At 34.4% G+C, this 21,188-nt stretch overlaps 1 protein-coding gene across 6 annotated transcripts in view; it reads left to right on the top strand.

The window, feature by feature from the left end:
- Window positions 1–21,188, top strand: part of GRM8 (glutamate metabotropic receptor 8) — a 696,364-nt gene that overhangs the window by 559,011 nt on the left and 116,165 nt on the right. For all 6 annotated transcript variants that reach the window (XM_069461398.1, XM_069461395.1, XM_069461397.1 and 3 more), the window contains one exon: window positions 10,875–11,011. In XM_069461398.1, the coding sequence (XP_069317499.1) occupies window positions 10,875–11,011 (137 nt within the window). The remainder of the gene's footprint in view (window positions 1–10,874; window positions 11,012–21,188) is intronic.

Raw genomic sequence — 21,188 nt, 5'->3', positions numbered from 1 at the left:
CACTCGTGAGTACGAATGCAAATGTTCTAAACAAAATACTAGCAGGTTGAATTTAATAGTGCATGAAAATATGACATATTGAAATAAAGTTGGGTTCACCCCAAGTTTCCATGGTATAACATTTGAAAATGTATAAACATGATTCATTACAGTAATGGATTAAAGGGAAAAAGATTATCTGAATAGATGCAGAAAGAAAAACATTGCTACTATTCAGAATGTATTCATGGCAAAAATATTAGTGCATTTAGAATGGAAGGGACTTTCTTAAACTGATAAGAATTACTCATAAAAGGCTTAGATAAACATAATACTAAATGTAGAAATATGGGAGACCTTTTTTTAAAGTTAGGAAAAATGCAAGGATGTGTACTATTTCCCCTACATGTCAACATTGTATTGGAGGTACTAGATAGTGCAATAATAAAAGGAGAAAAATATTCAAAGTATTAATACAAGAATTGTTAAGAGAGAAATAGAAGTATAAGTATTGGCAGATAACATGATTATTTACATAGAAATAAAAAAATCACAGATAAATTATTAGTTATGTATATTAAGAATGTTTTGTAAGGGTTTCTTGACCGTGACACTATTGACATTTTGGACTAGAGAATTCTTTACCATAGGGGCCATCTATGCATTGTAGGATGTTTAGTAGCATCCCTGGCCTCTCCCACTAGTTGCCAGTAGCATCACTTTCCCAGTTGTGACAATCAAAAATACCTCTAGGCTGGATGTCTCCTGGGGAACAAAATCACCTCTAGTTGAGAACCACTCTACTAGATATAAGATTAATACAGAAAAATGTCAGCTGCATTCTGTATACTAGCAGCAAAGTAATAGGTAATGTAATTTAAGATACATTCACAATAGTATCAGATAATATTAAATATCTAGGAATAAATCTACAAGTAATGTTTAATTGCTGTGCAAAGGAAATTATAAAGCTGTTTTACGACTTATCAAAGAAAGTCTAAATAACTGAAAAGCAACTAATGCCCATCAATAGGAAGATAATATAAGGATATCAAATATTTCCCAATTGATTTTTAGATTTTTATCAATTTTCCACTGATAATCCAAACAGGATTGTTCAGAAAAATTATTAGGATGGTTCTAAATTTTATATGGAAAAGCATAAAGCAAAGAGAAGGTAGAACACTTCTGAGAAAGAAGAATTTGAAACTTGTTATACCACTTTCAGTCTTACTGTAAAACTTTAATAATTTATATAATATTTAACATAATATTGGGTCAAAGATGAACAAATGAGTAGATGGAATAGGACAGGCCTGAAAAAGACCCATTTCTCTACAGACTTTAGGTATAAAACAGAAGCATCTCTCCAATCAGTAGGAAAGGGAGAATTACTCAATAAAAAGAGCTAAAAAAAATGGTTATTAATATAGAAAAAAGAGTAAAATTTTATCCCTACCTCAACTACAGGTAGCTTAAAAATACAAATGTCAAAATAAAAATTAAAAAAAAACTCTTAGTAAAAAATATAAAGTAATAACTTTTAGACAGGGGGTACAAAAGAGATTCTTACACAAACCATGAAAGCATTCATTATAAAAACCAAAAAACATTGCTATATTAAATCCAGATGGCAAGAGCTTCTTTCTTTTTCCAGCAACACAGTGAACTAGTTGATCAAAGACCTTCTCTTAATATAGCAAATTTGAAAATGTTGGAATATATGTACATACAAACACACACACACACACACACACACACACACAAATTTATCCCATGTATGTACTCATCACTATTAGAGATACAATGATTAATAAAGCACAGTCCTGCTTATAACAGAAGTTAGATATATAAATTATTATGTATAATGTATCTAATGCCCTGAAAAAAATATAATAAAGGGCTTTAAGGTAAAGAGAGAATTTCTGTTAGGGAATGAAAATATATTAGATTCAGGGCATTGTAACATACTTTGGTTCGCTCCCAAATTCCTCTTTAGATATATTATGTAACCTTCCCTAATTGTTATATATTCTTTTTCATTTCTTTCCTTTAACCAAACATTTGATATTTTAATAGTCTCTTCAGTCACTTTTCTTACATGAGATTTTATTTAAACCACCTAATTCATCTGCTTCCCTGAGATGTGTATCACTAAATAATGGATCTTTTCTTATTTTAAAAGTTCAATCAGCTTATTTGAGTACTATAAATGCAATTATAGGTTGTATTTCTATTTCTCAAATGGCTCTATTCATTAATGATAATGACACTTGGCAATCTTAAAGCACCTTTAATCCAAGGATCATGAAGACATTTTCACAGGAGAAATTACTATTGTCAGTTCAGTTTCTTGATGGAAAAATCATGAAGGAGGGGTGGCACAGAGAATTAGAAATGCTTTTCAACTATATTCCTTGTCTTGTTGTTTTTCCCCATACACTAAAACAATAAGTTAAAGAAAGCCATTTTCAACTTAAAATTAAGCACATATTTTTAATACTATTATTTTGTGTTTTTATGAAAGTATCCAATTGTGGGTGCTTTAGCCAAGGTAAGTAAACATGTATACTTGTCCAGCGCAATTCTGGAGAATGATTACACATTCTCAGTGCCACCTTTTATTATGTATATCCACGTTGCAGTAATCAGTATTAACTCTTAAGGGGAATCTGAAACCAGTTATTGATCCATGCCAATATCTTTGATACTCAGTTATAAAACTCTATACTATTCTTAAAGCTTTATAATGTGGCATAAAGTGAAACATTCATTTCCAGATTTAATATGATTTCACTTATTCACTTAATAACTATTCACTGAGGACTCAATTTACTAGATACTCAGATGTTATGGTTGTCTGCTATTAAAAAGTAGACTCACAAGCTATAATGACTCAGAATGAAGTTTGTTTTTCACTCACATAATTATACTAGATGGTTGGTGGATGAACAGGTTAGTAGCACAGACCTTCTTCATGCACTTGTGCTGGAATCCAGGCTGATGTTAGCACTGACATTTTTAATAGTTTTTTTCAGGTTGTCCTACAGGCCATTTCTATTCTGGCCAGCAAGAAAGAGGAAAGAGCATTGACAACCACTTAGGAGTTTTTGTGCTCACATTTGTTTGGCTAGAACTAATCATTTGGCTGTGCCTAAATATAAGGAAGGCTAGAAATGTAGCCTAGCTATGTGCCCAGGAAAAAGAATATGGATTCAGATGCTCATGCAGCAGTCTGTGCTACATATGTGGTATAGAACGTGGTGGAAAAATTCTCCACAATCACAAGCCAATCAAAGAATCCAGGGGAAGAATACTGGAAAGAGAGAACAGGAAGCACAAACTCTCTAAGATGGAGCAAGCTTAATGCACTTGTGAACAGAAAGAAGACCAGGGTGGTCAGAGTCTGGAAAATGAGTAGGATCAGAGGACTAAGAAGGCTTTAAAGGCCATGATGAGCCTTTTGTGTTTTATGATAAGTGAAAGGGAAAGCCACTGAATGATTTTTGGGGGAAGAGTGATATGATTTGATTTGCATTTCACGGTATTACTCTGGCTTCAGGGTGGAGAGAATGGGCAAATTCTGGATGTTTTGGAGATAGAACCTGTTCATGCATTAGATGCGGGGTTTTGTTCGTTCATTGATTGGTTTGATTTTTACCGTTGGAGCAGTTTAGATTTCATTTCATGCTCTTATCCCCAGATATGGCATCTACTGAGCCCTGGGTCAGACTTGGTTGGATCCATACACCTATATGGGAGAAACTTGTTCAAGAGAGCTTCAGTCCAATTGAAGTGGAGGCCAGAGATGAGGCCAGATCAGAAAGGCTCAGCAGTGGGTCTTTCTTCCCAGTGCATGGAGGGTTGGAGTGAGGGAGCAGTGACTGCTCAAATAATTTGCCTTTTAGACTTGTGCTATTTTAATACAGTCACGACGAGCCATGAGTGGCTATTGAGCATTTAAAATGGGGCTAATCTGAATTGTGATAAGCTGTAGTATAAAGTATACATGAGATTTTGCAGACTTAACCAGAAAAAAGTATAAAATAGTTCATTAATATTTTATATTGATTACATTTTGATATGATACCATTTTGTATGTATTAGTTTACATGAAATATATTGCTAAAATTAATTTCACCTTTTTTTAACTTTGTAAGAAAAAATTTAGGTTTACAGAAAAACTGAGCAGATAGTACAGTTTCGATGTTATACCCCCCCCAACAACCATTTTTCCCCAATTGTCAACATCTCACATGATTGTGGTACATTTATGAAACCTAATGAATCAATATTGATACGTTATTATTAACTGAAGTTCATAGTTTAAATTAAGATTTACCCCTGTGTGTTGCTGTAGATGCATATGCAGGGTATTACTTTGGCTGTGACTTGATCAAAGGGATGGACAGTAGTCAGCTGCTTACTAAGAGGGGAAAGACTGTATGAAGCACATGTTGGTAAGTGTGAGGGAACCAAGCATTGTGTTTGGATATGTTAAGTGTGAGGTAATTGTGAAACAACAAAGTGGAGATACAGATAATTGGATAAGTCTGTGTTCAGGGCTGGGCATAAAGACTGGAGACTCATCAGTGGGGGCATGAGGTTAAATTTCAAATTAAAATAGGTTGAAGAGTAAGAAAGAAATAAGAAAATGGAGAGAGTGAACACAATTTTACTGTGGAGGAGAGTGGAAAATAAGGCAGTAGCTGGATGAGGGGCTGTGGGGTTAGAGTAATGAGATGAGAGCCTTTAGAACTGATTTGCAAATTGAAGGGGATACTTCTGCCAAAAGTCTAAATTTGTTGCAAAAAAAAGACTCGGGAAAGGGGGGGTGGGGAAAAAAATATGAAACTATTGTTTTTAACTTGCACTGTTCACTTAATAATTTATCATGAATATTTCCCATATTATTTCATATCATTGTACAAGAAATAATGTATACATTATGAGGACATACTGTATCTAACAAGATATACTGTTAGACTCTTTGATTCTGTAAAATTAAATAAAAAAAAAAAAAAAAAAAGAAGTGATAACTGTGAACTTGAAAGTACATGGAAAGTGAGAGTGAATGGCGAGCGAGCCGCAGAGAGGAGTATGCCTTTGATCAGATCCGGGACACGTGCTGTGATGGGGGGCAAAGAGACTATGAGTGTGGATGCAGGTAGGTGGTAGGCTTTGTGGTGGGATGATGTGGGTGTTTTTATCTTATTGATGCATTTTCTCTGTGAGAAAGTATGAGACAAGCTGGAACAATGACAGGGAAAGGAAGGTGTTAGATGTGTGAGGAGTGAGAATAAGAAACAGTTAAATACTATCTAGAAGGGATGGGGAATGGACCAACTGGGAAAGTGTGATGGGATTGCAGAAAATGTTGACTGTACATGTGAAATCTGTGAATTTGAAGTGCAACCAGACAGCTGGGTCAGGATGAGATAAGGCAAGTGAGACAGCCAGCGGGCAAAATTCAGGGAGAAAGACGCCCACTTCACTTGCCTCAGCCTAGTCTTGGCCTTGCCAGTTTATGATTTTCTCAAACCATGTTTAGCTGCTTGAGTACAGGCAAAGAAGATATACAATTGAGATAATCATGATTATGATTTGATACAAGAAGAAAATTGGACAGAGAGAAGCACAAGAGAACAGAAAGTATTTGCAAGGAAGATCATAGAACCTACCTAGGAATAGGAGGGAAGAGAAACTACCATGGGGGTGACAAAATGGGGTGATCAATGAATTGGTAAGTTTAGGGGGTCATAGAAATGTTGCAGAGAGGGTAGAAGATGGTACTCAAAGAGAAAAATCTTGGAGATGATATAGTTACTGGATAGGACAACTTCAAGAGGGTGATCATGATAGTAGATGCATGAATGAATTAAAAAACATGATAATTTGAAGTGAGGAAGTCAGCTAATCTGGAGGCCAGGATGTTGGGTCACCCAAGTAGATAATAAGGCCACCAGAAATAGTAACATAAATATGCATGGAGAAGAATACAGTGAGTAAAATGCTAAATTCTTCAACAAATGAAACTGAGTGTCTGAAAATGTGTAAGAACAATATGATTCCTAAATAATTACACTATAATATGATTTTAATTGAAATATGTTTCTATTTATTAATTGTAATAAATACTTGATAAAATAAATTGAAAGGAAAGAGAAAGCATGAAAAATTGAGATTCTGTTGAAAGTTACTAATTCCTATGGCTTCTTTGTCAATGACTTAAATCTCATGTATTTATTCTACATTTAAGAGTGCTTCATTAAGTAATTTAAAAATTACTAAATTAACTGATTTCATTTTTAGCTTTCTTTTCTTTCCTGCTCGTCCAATAGGGTGGGTGGTGATGAACAGGATAATAGATAAAGTTTTGGTGGCAGGAGGGAGGGAGAACAGTAATAAACTTGATAATATGCAAACTGAGAAAATTATATTTATAAATATATTTATTATTTTTTGCACATAAAGGTGAATGAATTATTCTTGCATTATTTTTTTGTATTGTGGAAACAAGAAACCATAGACCAAGGGAGCCCAAGTGTAGGCAAAGGAACAGATAATGATGAGGATGGTTTTTATTCATTGCATATCTATTGTGTGCCAGTTGTACAATAAGTGTTTTGCATACGTCATCTCATGTAACACTTGTAGTAGCTTAGGGAGGTTGGGGTATTATGTCTGTTTGACGGATGAGAAACCAGGCTTAAGGAGGGTAAGTTGCCCAGATCACACAGGTAATTGGCAGAGCCAGAAATCAAACTTTAGTTCCTGAATACCAAGCCCATACTTTCTTCCTCTTGCACAATTTTCAGAATAGCCAATATTTTCAAATAAAATCTTTCTTGGATATATCATTTTTCCTACAAAAAACATGCTTTGAATAGTTGAGATGCCTAAAAAATATTTTTGCCCACACATTTCTTATTGAACAAAAAATAATCAAGGAGATGTGTAAACTCAAGGTAGTACATGACTGGTAAAAAATACCTCACAACTACATATTGTTTGTTTTCATTTCTCCACTAGCACACGTGGATGAAAAAATATTTTTGAAAGTGTAATGTACTTTAAAATTTATGGAATAACTAAGCTGCCAGTTCTTCTATGGGTCACTGTGATCATGTAATGGTTAATGCTCTGTATTGTGAAATGCCTAAAATGTAGGATGAAAAGAAACAGAACAAGAAAATTTGATTGAACATATTTTATAGTGAAAAATATAGTCTGAATATTGCTTAATCAAATATATTTATATTTCTTACCTGTGTTGTTATTAAGCCATAATAAATTGATGAATATATTAAGAGACAATTCCCATTCATTTGGAATTTTTTTCTGGAAAAAATGCCACTTAATTCTATTTTTCAGAGTGGTCAGTTTCAGTATAAAATATGATCTTTTCAAAGATGACAAATCTTTAGAAATTATTAAATAGCTAATGTGTCCCTCATGGCTACTGAAGGATGTTTTTTAAAACATAAACCAGAATATCATTGCAATCATTTGAGACGAGTCAATACGCAATGAAGTGATTTCTTTCTGTGAGAGTGTTGAAGTAGTTCAACTGTAAGGCTAGCCCAAGACCAGAAATCAGAATAGGAAAACAAGTTGCAAGAGTGATCAGTAATGAAAACCACTTCAGCTGTCAGAATTTAACTCAAAGACCATTCAAAGGTATGTCAAAGTTTCACTGTGGTTTCTAATGTTGCACTAAGAGACTTATTTGATCTCTTCGTTTGTGAACATGAAAGATGAGAGGTGATATAAATGAAGTTCATAATGTTATAAGAGGAGAGCATGGAATTGCTTGGGATAATTAAGGGATGCCTCTTTCATGTTTTATTGTAATTTATTGATCACTCAGTCAATATTGAGCACTGTCTTTGGTACAATGCCTACAAAGACAACAGATATTATACATTTGCCCTGACCAAGGAGACCATACTATTGTGAGGCATGCAGAGGGTCCGCCCAGTATTGAGCACATAATACGCTCTCAATAAATATCTGTTGAATAAATGTTTTGGTTAGGTATAGGATGGATAGTAAATGTGTGCAGAGTATAGTGAGCGCTTTGATAGTGCCAGTTAGGACACGAAGAGGTACTTGGGTTCCTTCTCCAGGTTGAGAGGAGTATGCTTCTTTAAGTGCATGACCCTTGAGCCACATCTTGAAGGAATTTTATAGAGAAGAAGGATTAGGAGGAAAGAGGATGGGAACTTAGAGAAAATAGTATGTGAAAAGGCAGGATAGTGAGACCGATCATGGTGAATTTAGAGAACTGGATTTTACATATATGTGGCATATACAGAACAGAGATTAGTGAGAGTGACATCATGAAAACCTATATGCTCACTGAGAAGTTGATATATTCTCATATAGACAGTGGATCTCAAACACACCATTGCCATAAAACAACAAAATAAATAATAGTTAATGCTTATGTAATACTATGTGCTAAATGTTATCTATATATTGATTCATTTAATCTTCTTGTATCACTCTGAGGTGGAAATTATTATTTTCTCATCTTTAAAGATGAGAAAAGTTAGATACAGAAAAATTAATAAATGTACCAAGATAATAGATCTAATAAGTGACAGAGCTGGGGTTTGAATCTAATGATCTGGCTTCAGAACCCACACTCATCACTGCTTTAGAGTGTTGTCCCTTAATACAATGTCAAATTTAGAGTATCTTAATATTAATAATGACATTTGAAGTATCTAAGTTGGAAATTATTATTTTTGTGACAATGCATTTATAATTCACTTGCCTTCCAATATGCTTTCTTGAGTTGGAGAAAAGAGATGTAGAAACAGCTGGCACACTAGGAACTATGTGTAACTCAGGGTACATTCGTGGGAATGTGTTACACAAGTGACATTATTCTATCTTGGTACTGTATTGTAAAAAAGACTGGGAACTGCTGTTGTAGAAGATGAGGAGTCATTTAGTCAAGGAGGTGACAACTTTGGGGATTTTAGTTAGAGAAAATTAAATATTCTTTTATTCAAGAGAGAATATGTCATTAAAATTTTTCAAAGTGATATATAAATGTTAGGAATTGGTGATGTTAATGTGAAATTCATAATGTATATATTTTTCCAGCCAGAAAGATCTTTCCCATTTGAATTCCAATAATCCTTTGTCTAGTCATCACTTAAAGAATTTCCACTATCCTTTCTATTACTATATGTTGGTGTGCTCCGAAAATAAATATAGGGTGAATAATAATATTTAATTATCCCATGAACTGTTCTAAGCACTTAAGTATTAATTTATTTAATTCTTAAGTATTAATTTATTTAATTCTTATAACAACTCTATGTCTCACAACAACCCTCATTTGCCAGCTGAAGAAACTAAGGATTTAAGAGGTTAACGTGGCCAAGGTCACTAGGAGTTGGGAAAGGTTTCGTATGGCAAATGGGTTTATACTTGAGTACCTAAGGAGTAGCTAAGATAGTACTGGTTGATTTGAGAACTCCTATTTTATTCCACAAATATTTATTTTCTTACTGATTTACATATAAAGTCATTTTCCACGACTTAATAATAATAATTTACATGTTTACAGCTTTTTTAGGACTTAAAATATATTCAAACAATATTATACATATCTATATTAATACAAAAAAGGATTATGTTTGCTGCTATGTGACTCTGATTATACTTTTTGCAAGTTACTGTCTCTTTTGATAAAGTCATCCATTGTTTGATAAGTTAAATATCTTAGAATTGTGTGATTATTGGTATTTAAACAACTTTATAGATAGATTAAGAAACTCATTAAAAGGTGAACATATATACAGTTGACATATATAACTATTAGTAATATATATTTTCGGAGAGTATAATATGAAAACAGAAAGCAAGAAGGGGAAGCCTTCTAACACAGTATAGAAATTAAATCCAATATCCTGTGAGAAGGAAGGGGTCCTGCAGAGAGAAGATAGGCACCAAGAAAAGGGATTGGTGTCCAGTGAATTTTTCAGAATAGGAAAGAATAATCCAAGAAGATGAAGGGAAGTCTAAAGGCTGTTAGGGAAAAGGAAAGTCTATATAGACAGTGAGTCCAGATGGAACAAAAAATATAGGGGTGGTAATTCCCTTCAACTCTCATACCTGTAATTACCTAAAAGTTAATAAGAGGGAAAGTAAAAGTGAGCAGAGCTGTTAAGAGAAAAGACAAAAGCTTCCAAGAGGAATGGAGTTTAGAAAAGACTGTATTTCTTGCATCCTGCTGCTCTGTAGCTGTTATACTTGTCATAGTGAATTGGGGGGACGTCTATGATCTGATTAGAGTTGGAGCTTCTCATTTATCACTGATTCACCCATTGGGAGGCTCCCAACAGTAGACCACATTGATCTAATCTTGGGCAGAAGTAGCAGAGGCAGAGGAATTGAAAAGGGCAGCTGCTTCACAGTGGAGTGGAAGTTGGGATAAAGTAAAACTCCAGGGATTTGGGCAAGAAGTTCTCCTGTCATATCTTGAGTTGTCATTTGTAGTTCATATTGTGCAATAGCTATCATGCTTTAAGACATTTACATTTTTCTCTATTAACTGCCATTCTATGTAGCCAGTATTGAATATTCAGCCTATTAACTTTTATTTATTTAGCTGTTATATACATTCGCTAACTTGGATACTTATCATTTACTTTCTAATGTGCACAATAAAGCACGTCTTATTTCTGTATGTACAACTGTGCTTCATTTCAAGTAAAGGATATTATGCTATCAAGAATGACCTTGTATGGATTACGGTCTTTGTATCACTTACTACATACAATATATTTTTATCTACCATTCCTTCTAAGAGAAAAATAAGCCCAGTGTGCTATCTTACTAAAACTTCATTAACAGTGTTTTCTAAATCTTTATAGGCAGTGCTGGTACACCCGTCACTTTTAATGAGAACGGAGATGCTCCTGGACGTTATGATATCTTCCAGTATCAAATAACCAACAAAAGTACAGAATACAAAATCATTGGGCACTGGACCAATCAGCTTCATCTAAAAGCAAGTATCAATATAAATGTACATTAATGTATGCAACTCTCAAGCAGGAATGTTTTATGTTTAAGTATATAACCTACATTAGAATGGATTTTCCTCATAAATAAATATTCAGGAAATTGATGACATTATCTTTCCTTCAACTTAAAAATGTTTTGAACATTCTTAAACTTTTGTACAGAAATCTCCAAATATCTGTAAAGATTTGATGAAAGTTCTCATTTCCTTTTAATTGACTATATACACTTAGAGAAATTTTGCCCTTTTCTGGCAGACTCACTTACTCAAGTCTTTATACGTTTGTGTGCGTGTGTGTGTGTGTGTCTGTTGGGGATGGGGTGGAATTGATTGAATGTGCCCTGAATTATAAAGTTTGTGTTTTTTAAAAAGTGTGTATCACCTTTGCCACATCATAAGTTGAGACTTTATGGCTACATTGGATTGATAGAAGTGAATCATGCTCTGTATTTACACTGCCTCATTCAGTTGCAATACCAGGGAAAGTTGATGTATCCAAGGGTGGTGTTCAGGTGGTTTACCAGCCCTTAGGGCTGCCTCCTGTCCCTATCTGCCTCAGGCACTCACCAGGTCCATGGTCCATGAATTTTGCAGTTCCTATAAGTGGCTCTGTGAGGGCCACTTGGAGAACCCAGCCGGAAGCAGACTCCCAGGGCCTCGGGTTGGTGCTGAAGGTCCCAGGGCAGTTATCTGCTGAGTGCCACACCACCACCCAGGACTTCATCTCTTCCTGCTGGGATCTGGCAGGGAATGAGTGGGGTTAGCATGTAAGGATGGCCATGGGGAGGAGGAGCTTCACGAGGTGTGCCTGATGGTGGGCAGCTCCGCTAAGGAGATCTCCTAGGGCAAGGGCTTCAGGGGCTGCCCAGTAGAATCCACCAATTGTAAGGGGCTCTGGAGCAGGAAACCAATTCTGACCTTGATGGATAAGGGAGGTCCAGGAAATCACAGGGCACAAGGCTGGGGATGGCAGGATAAGGGAGATGTGAGGGAGGGGAAGGTGAGGAGGACAGTATCTGTTTACCACCGGGTAAAGAATGACTTCATATTTTAATAACCCTCAGTCCCATATTAGAGCACACTGGCTTCTTCAGCTATAGAGAAGGAAGGAGCATGCCTTGCAGGCTCAGCTGAGAATTAGAGTTCATTTATACAGCATCACTTCTACAGAAACACAGGACTATTTATAGGGATTTAGTGGCCAAGGAATCCCTACAGCAACAGCAATGTTTCTTCTGTAGGCAGTAAGATGCTTTTAAGGTGCTTCAAGTAAACTCTTCTGTTTTTCCCATGTGTAACTCACTCTTTCCTCTAATGAAAGTTATCTCCTTTTTTTGATTTTTAAAGCTATCATAATACTGTGGGAGTGTGCATGTGTTTTCTTGTATTTGAACACACTCAAAAGACATCATTTTGGTATTTTACATATATTTTTGCTTCTGTATATCCAAAAATGTCCCTCAAAGTGATAATGTTTATGCAGCATCAGTCACCCAAGTTCTCAGCAAAGAAGTAGATGATGATGAATAACATGACTAGAAAATGTATGATTTATTTTCTTTGAAATGACTTCCTGATAATTGTCACAGCTATTCATTTCATAATGCACAGCTTATGTTTCCAACTATTGCTGTGCTATGTAAGACCACATATCTAGAGTTTACTACATGTAGCTTCTTCATGAAGGCTTATGCGTTCGTCTGCAACTCAAATTGAGATTTATCAAAACATAGCTTTGATAACTCCCCATCTTATTGATAACAATCTGAAAATCAATAACTTTTTGACAAAAGCCCTTTTGAAAATGAACATATGTGGAATAATATAAGCAAGACAAAAAAGATTTGAGAAAGGTTAAAATAGGGAATCTACTTTTTATCTGACTGCTATTAATGCCAAACTGTCTATCATATTCTTATGATTAAGGATTTACATAGCAAAATTCAATGTTTGAGAAATATATGCAGTAATATATAATACCAAGATACCTAAAATAATTGTATACACAATTGCACATACATACACATCTATCCATATATGCATTATGTAGTTATAAAACTTCATATTGAATCTCAAGCTGCTCTTTTATGTACATTTAACGGTGCGTGAAAGTTTTATGTTTATGACTGTGTAATCATTCATAAAATATATCAAAACAATTTATAAGAATTATTTCTCATGTGTGATTATGAGCATTTATAACTAGATAGCAGTGATGGAAAATGCAACTCAGAAGAAAACAGTGCATTGGACTTTAGGGAGAGGATATATATCAAGGATTGAATTCTGAGGATTATCAGGACAAACTAAATGACTTTTCTCCTTAGGATCTGGATCAATCACCTGTTTGAAGGTGGAGTAGGGGGGTGCTTGGAAAGCTACCAGTCTGTAAATGTTCTGCTTAAATATTAGGCAAAGTACTAAACAAATTATTTGCCTCAGGTTCATCACCTCTAAAATGAAAACGTTAGTAGCACACACTTTACATGGTTGCAAAAAGAAATAAAAAAATAATTAAATGAAATAATATAATAAAGCACTTAGTGCAGTATCTGGTATACCTGAGATCCATAAGTATTACCTATTACTAATCCAGTATCTCATGATTTTATATGGTCGTGGGAGACCTGATAGACAATTATTACAGTGAGTGTCAGTGAAGGTCCTTTTAGAAGATGCAGCTGAGTTTGCTTTAGAAAGTTCAGAGAAAATCTCCGCATTTAAAATGCTACCATTTTCCCCCAGAGCCAGTCATTTATGCCTGTCTTTGATATTGGCTTTAATACTTTAGAAAATCTTTCCACACTTAAAAAGTAAACTTTCCATAAGATAAATACATATACAATTTATTTTCATATGATAGCATGGGGATAGGTATTGTTATTTTTGAATGGATTTTATAAATTCATTCTGTGCTCATACTCTGCTAAATACTGGGACTAGAGTGAATGTGTGTTCTCTGCTCTCAGGGCACTGACAGAATAGAAGGGGAGACATACAGTCAAATCAACCATTCTAGCACAATGAGGCAGGTGTACCGATGAAGGTGTGTTCATGGGTTTGCAATGGCAGTCTAGAGAGAGGTTCCTAATCTGGCCTGACCATTGGTGGGAATTGTTGTGGGAGCAAAGGAGAACAGTGAAAGGAAGATTTACTCCTGTCTATATACTCCATCTCTTCTTGTTCTATTAAACCAGATTTATGATAGGTTTCACACTCTCAATGGTAAGCATTTATCAGTCAGTTATTGGACTGAATTCTGCCTGTTTTCAAAAGTCAGTTTTTCTGGTTGAATTCAACCATGGGATAAATTTGTCCACAGAGAGTATGTGATAAGGCATATTCGAGTACAGCAAATTTGCCCTGAATATATCTTAGTGGAAGGAATGAATTTTATAAGCAACTAGATTATTCTTTTTTTTTCTGTTTCCTGGAAAACATAGAGGGATTTCATTTCCTCAAAAGCTTTGTCTTCATTGTTCCAAAACTTTCGTTTCTTGTTTCTTTTTTCTTTTTTTAATGAAACTAACCTATGTTCTTAATTTAGCAATTACAATCAGTTAGTATAATTTGTTTATTTTGATTTAAATTTTCTATTCAGTAATCTCAGTCCTCACGTGAAGGATGTATTATCTACCTGAGAGTGAATTTGAACAATTAGGTCTTTCTATTTTGTTAGGCTGCATGTCTCAAGAGGCAGGTGGTCCTTATTAGTGATTACAAAACATATTGTAAGCTAGAGGTTCAGAGTAAACAGAAGAGCCTGAACTGTGAAAATAACAGCCATATGCTGCTTTGAGTCCACAGGGAGAAGGTGTATTGGGGTTCCTGGATGGGCCAAAAATAACTAAGGGCTCACGTTTTTATGCTTCCAACCAGAGCCACTTTTTCTTGATTAGTGTAGGAATGAAGCATATGTTTTTGTTGGTTTCATTGTATTGTTTTCTTCTCTTTATATTCAAGCAAGTAATTTGAAGATAAATAAAAAATAGTAAACAATAGTAACGTCACAAGAATGTCTTACTCACAATTATTAATGGCACGGTGTCAACTGGAAGGGTGATTTGAGTGAGAAGGGTTTCGCTGAACCCGATAAAAGTTTTTCAGTGGATTACTCCATAGAAAGAAAACTTTTGACAAATTATTGAACTCCGAGCCTCAGTTTTCTCATCTGTTAAGTGGTGTAGTAGATAGGCTTATTATGAATATTAAATGCATTGTAATATGGTGATCAAGAATCATATCTCAAAGTCAGAAAGAAGATGTTTGAATTCTGACCTTCCATTCATGATTTGTGTAGCCTTGGGCATGATATTTTACTTTTCTTAGTCTCAGGTTCTTCATGTGTATGGAAACTATAATGTCTACTTCACAGATGGAGATAATAAAGGGAATTGTATATACAAAAATCCTAGAACATTGCCTGGCACATATTAAGTATTGAATGACTGTGATAATAATTTTTGTTTTTTGCTATAAGCAGCCTACCAAAGAGGACCTACAATGGGTGTTTCAGTATGGAATAAAATGGAAGCCATATATGCAAAGTGTTTTGTCTGCTTTATCCTGATGTTCAGAGTAGGGAGTAGCTGTAAAAAGATGTGTACGCACCATGGTGATATCTCTGTGCCTATTCAATAAGCCCACAATGATGTTTCCTTTGATACACACACACACACACACACACACACACACGTATGTGTTTATGTATATATATGAAGTAGGCTCTGTGACTCAAATGCTTTGGAAACAAACAGAAACTTAGGTAAACTTTCTGGTGGAATTTAGCCCCATTTCACAGTCTTTACTATTAATACATACCTGTAGCATAGTATTTATAACATGATATTTTAATTGAATGTATATCTTTTCCTATATATGATCAAATACATATATGCCATCTGTATTTATACAGTTGATTCTTTGCTTGCTTGGAATACAGAAAAAGAGAAGTCTTGGGCCTCCTCAACTGCCTCAGCGATTTATTATTCTGGATAAACATCAAGAGTTTTTCTTAAATGAAAATAAGTAATTTTATTAGTTTAATAGAGAAACAGCTTTTATATAATGAGAATATTAAAATAGTCTCAAGGTAATGATGGATTGAATGGAATTGAAACTGTTTGAGGCAAGACTTGACCCCTTGTTTGCTTTAACTCTTAGGAGTTGTGCACTTTCTCTTTGCCTCTGTTTCCCTGTTTTTGTAAAGTTGCCTACATTTGCAAATGCTCTTCCATATTATTGTCAATATACATATACATATACATATACATATATATATAAAATGTATTTTCACCCTATGAGATAAACACTACACAAGGCACTCCTTTTCCTACAAAACAGAAATGTTAATCAATTCCCTGAGACAATTTACATATTTTTATATTGCATTTCCTTAACAAATTATTCTATTATTGCGTTCAATAGTTTTATTTTTTAACCTTCTTATTGGAGATATATGTGATTACACACCACCTTTATAGTATTAGAGTATTCTGCATTTGACTCTGTACTTACTTTTCCAGTGAGTTTTATACTTGTGAGACAAATCTGGTGGTAGTGTACTCCCTCAGCTCTATTTTGTCAGGGAAATCTTTATCTTAACATCATTTCTGAAATAATACTTTGCTGGGTACAGTGTTATTGGCTGGCAGTTTTATTTTTCCTTCTTTAGCACTTTGAAGATACGATCCCCTGGCCCGTAAGGTTTCTGCTGATAGGTCTGCTGCTTGCTGTATTAGAACTCCCTTATATGGTATTTCCTTCTTTTCTCTTTCTGGTTTCAGGATCCTCTCTTTGTCTGTCACCTTTGACTGGTTATAATATGCCTTGGGATGGTCTTATTTGGATTGAATCTGACTAGGGACCTTTGACCTTCCTGCACGTGGATATTGACATCTTTTGTCATGGTGGAAACATTTTCTGATGCTATTTCCTTAAATAAGCTTTCTATCCCTTTATCTTTCTCTTCTTTCTCTTAAACTCAAACTTTATTGCTATAACACGCACTTTGGATTCTTTAAAACTGGCTTGGTGATACCTCAGTTACAATATACTTACTAAAGTTACAGCAAAATTACCTAAACCAAAAGTTCTCATTTAAAAGCAATAACATCTGGGTTTAGGTCCTGTTTTAGTTAGTAAAACAGACATACACTCTTTCTTCTCTTGCTTCACCTTTCCATCTTTTCTATCAATATTATGCTCTCTATGGCATTAGAACCAAACTCTTTTACTGAGTCTCCAAGACTTCTTTAAAGTTGTCCCTGCTCTATCTTTCTTGTGTTATTCTAACACTCTGCTAGGCTTTGCTGTAACCAGGTCTCATTTGACTGCTTTTCTAGCTGTCAGATCCATTGGTACATGCACATTTTTGCTTTCAGTCCATTTCATTAGATTACAAAAATCAGGTATGACTTTTTTACTAGCCACTATATGATCCTTGAGAACACTGATCTAACCTGTTTGTGAGATTTTTCTAAAGGGGACTGGAGGGCACTGTAGTTGTCATATGCTATCTAAATCTCCTGGTAAGAACATACTTTAAGCTTGGCAACTGTGGATTAAAGTTTTTAAATTTGAGTGACCAGTTATCTTGTTCTTAATGTTAGTTTATTGAAGAATCGGCTGATTTTTTATAAATGATCTTCATAAAATATGTAATAGGGGTTTAATTTCATGTTGTTTAAGGCACAAATGAACTTAACAGAGAGACCCTAGGAAGCATATGAGATGTAAAAAGCATAATTGGAAATTAGGAGACTTGCTTTTAACCTGAGTTCTCACTAATACTCAGATGAATTTGTGCTTTGTTGCTTAATATTTAGGGCCTCAATTTCCATGTTTGATCTTCTGTCCAGACCACTAAAATTTTCTTCACCATCAGCAATAAGGATGTATCAAGTCTCGGGCTTAGTTCTCTCTTTTGGCATCATGAATTTGGAGAGTCCTGAAATTTTTGTTTTTCCTTTACATATGTTTGTTGTCTTATATAGATGCAGTCCATGGAGCTGCCAAATAATTACAATAGTTACGTCAAAGGTAACTGATCACAGATCATCAAAATAGAATAATAATGAAAAAGTTTGAAATATAATAAAATGTGACACAGAGCATATGTAGTGAGCACATACTGTTGGAAAAATAGCACCAATAGAATTGCTCAACCTATAATTTGTAACAAACACGATATTGAGGAAGCACAATAAAATGAGGTGTGCCCCTATTGCCCTTTTATTTTGTACACAATAAGCAGATTTATGTTTGAAGGTAGGTGTATTAGAACTCAGCTATAGTGATCCCATCTCAGTTCTGCCTTCATCACAGGCAGAGCTTATCCATTTCCTGAGACTCCTGAGAGTTCTCACTCTTCATCAGCTCTTCATATATTTGTATGATAAACTTTTCTCCTGAAGATGAAGTTTTGAATCTGCTACTGGCTACATAAGCAATTACTGGGCATTATATGAAAAAATAGAACGTTTTCATATTCTTTAAGAGATTGTTAAGAAATAACTGGCCTTGAAAAGTTAATACCATTCTTCTACCCTTATGGAATATTTTCCCCAGGACAGAATTTGGCTCATTTCCCGAGAATTTGTGATGACTCTGAACATTAGGAGATCGTCTCTTTTATAGTTTTTTCTTTTTTCTAAAACTGTTGGAAACCTGAAGCTGAAATAAATTCCAAGATGATAACTGTGGTTCTTGTCCAAGTCAGCATTTTCCCAAAGCCTTCTTCAGAACGCTGGTTCCATAGCGGTCTTTTAAGTCGCTGTTATACTGCACACAGAGGCTTTCTGGTCAAACAAGTTTAGGGAATGTTAGGTAAACTGTTTTCGTTTTGTTTTGTTTTCCTGTAAGACTTCTTATAGTCTTTAATATGCTAATTTACATCATGGCTGACTGAGAAAGGGGCATTGGATATACTGTTTAATAAATTGATTTAAACATAAATTCCTTTTTATTTGAAGAATATTTTGTGGAACTAATAGTCCTTAAAACCTGCTCTGAGAAATATTGGCTTAAGTTGAAATTTCCATCGAAACTGAATTATATATGTATTAACTCATTTGATCTTTACTATAACACTGTGCGTTAGGTACTTTTAGAATGACCATTTTGTAGAAGAGGAAACTATGATTAACAATAAGTTTCTTATTTAAGTTCACTCAGCTAGTAGGAACATAGATAAAATTCAAGAGCATATATATCTGACTCTCATGTGCATGCTTTTAGGAACACAGAAGAATTAGAATCAAGCAGAAGTTGGTGACTGATTGAATATGGGAAACCAGAAGAAGGTGGAGCTCATGATTACTCTTAAGTATAATAGATAAGAATGCAGAAGAAAGAGATTTTAGGAAGAAGAAAGCTTCAGGAAGAAAGTAACATTTAAGCTAGATGGACCTAGAATGTTCTGGATAAGAGACAGGAAGACAAGGTATATCACAGGGGATTCCACCAAGGCAAAAAGAGGGAGTTGTGGAATTTTCATGAAGAACAGAGGGAATAGGAAGAGAAATCATAGCAGATCTATTTGAAAAGCAAACTGTGGAATTTGGATTTCAACTTTGAGTGTGGATTTTATCCTAAATGTAGCAACAGTTACCACTCTAAGGAAATAACCTGATGCCAACTGGACATTAGGGAGATTAACTCTATCAGTCTATAAAAAAGATGGCCCTCAGAGACAATCATGACTTAACAGTGCTAATTAACGATTCAAATTATTAGTGATTAGACATGTCTTTCACTTATGATTTATTTACTAAAAAATGTTTTTAATTAAACAAAATCACCCTTTATCCTAACCATAAGTTTTTTTCATACGGGGCAAGCAAGTTTTCTTTTTGCAAAACATCCAAATCTATTCTGTAATATTTTTTCTAAACTTAATGTTGATCTTATTTTATTTTAAAGAATTTAGGGACCTTTTCGACAACATTTCAAAATGTATTTAGTAACATTTCTGTAATATTGATTAAGTAACAACGCTAAATAGATATCTTATTGTTTAAATTAATTAATTTTACTAATCCCTTTTTTTCTATGTCCCAAGTCATCAAGCAATATTAATCCCTTAAATGCCACAGTTTTACATAAGTGAATTAGTTAGTAGACAAATTCAGGAGACTTTGGGGCTGAGTGTTAGTTCGGTTGACAAATTAATGGACCCTCTTGGTGCACTCCAGAAGACAAGCAAGTAAAATTTCTTTTTCTGCAATACCAACTACTTTTGCCCTTCCCATAAAAACTTTATAAAACTAGTTGGACAAGGGTGAAATGTTTCACCAGCATCAGAGAAAAGCATGGTCATAATGTCCATTGCCTGCCGTAGACTTATTAAAATGTCACTACTCTAGTATTGAGGCTAACTCTAGTCAGCATACTATTGCACTGAAATCCTTCCTCATCTGTGAATGGAAAATTCTTATTGTATAGGGATTCTTATTTTATAGAATTTTTTAAAGATCAAAAGAATTTTGTAAGGGAAAATACTTTGTAAACTGCTGTTGAATTGTTAGCTATTATTTGTGAGGGCCATAATCATTTTGTCTAGAGAATACCAGCCACACAAAACCACATTAAAAAAAAGACCAAAAAAACAAACACAAAACTCAGCTTTGTCCTTTTTTCTCCTTTAAGAGAATTTTTGACATATTTTGAAGTATAAATTTAGTCAGAATTGAATTTGCATACATTTAAACAGAACTGAACTTCTAATGTTTTGTTTCCACTGACTTTTGTGTCTTTCCTTTCCTTTTCTTCCTTTGTTTTTGGGGTGGGGGGGCAAAGTGGAATCTTTTACCATTACTTAGAAAAAGACCTTTTCATACCTCACATAAGATAATGCCCATGACAAAGTCTGGTATTATAATTGGCACACAGAATAGGTTCTCAGTAAATGTGGTTTGAATCTCCAAAATTTCCTTGAAGATTTGTTACTTAACCATTACCCATTGCTTCAAATGGATAAGGCCAGAATGGGAAGAGAAAAATATATTTTTTAAAACAATTTTCCCCTTTAAGTTTAATAATGGTCCTATGACTGACATATAATACAAAATATAACTAAAATTAGAGAACTGAATTAAAGACCAAAATTAAAAATGGTAATTTTCCATGAATGCGCCTTTTTGAAACCTTCTAATAGACTTTA

The sequence above is a fragment of the Eulemur rufifrons genome, chromosome 29 (genome assembly GCF_041146395.1).
Source record: "Eulemur rufifrons isolate Redbay chromosome 29, OSU_ERuf_1, whole genome shotgun sequence".
Lineage (NCBI taxonomy): Eukaryota > Metazoa > Chordata > Mammalia > Primates > Lemuridae > Eulemur > Eulemur rufifrons.
Note: the sequence above shows the minus strand (reverse complement) of the source record. Positions and strands in the feature narration are given on the sequence as shown.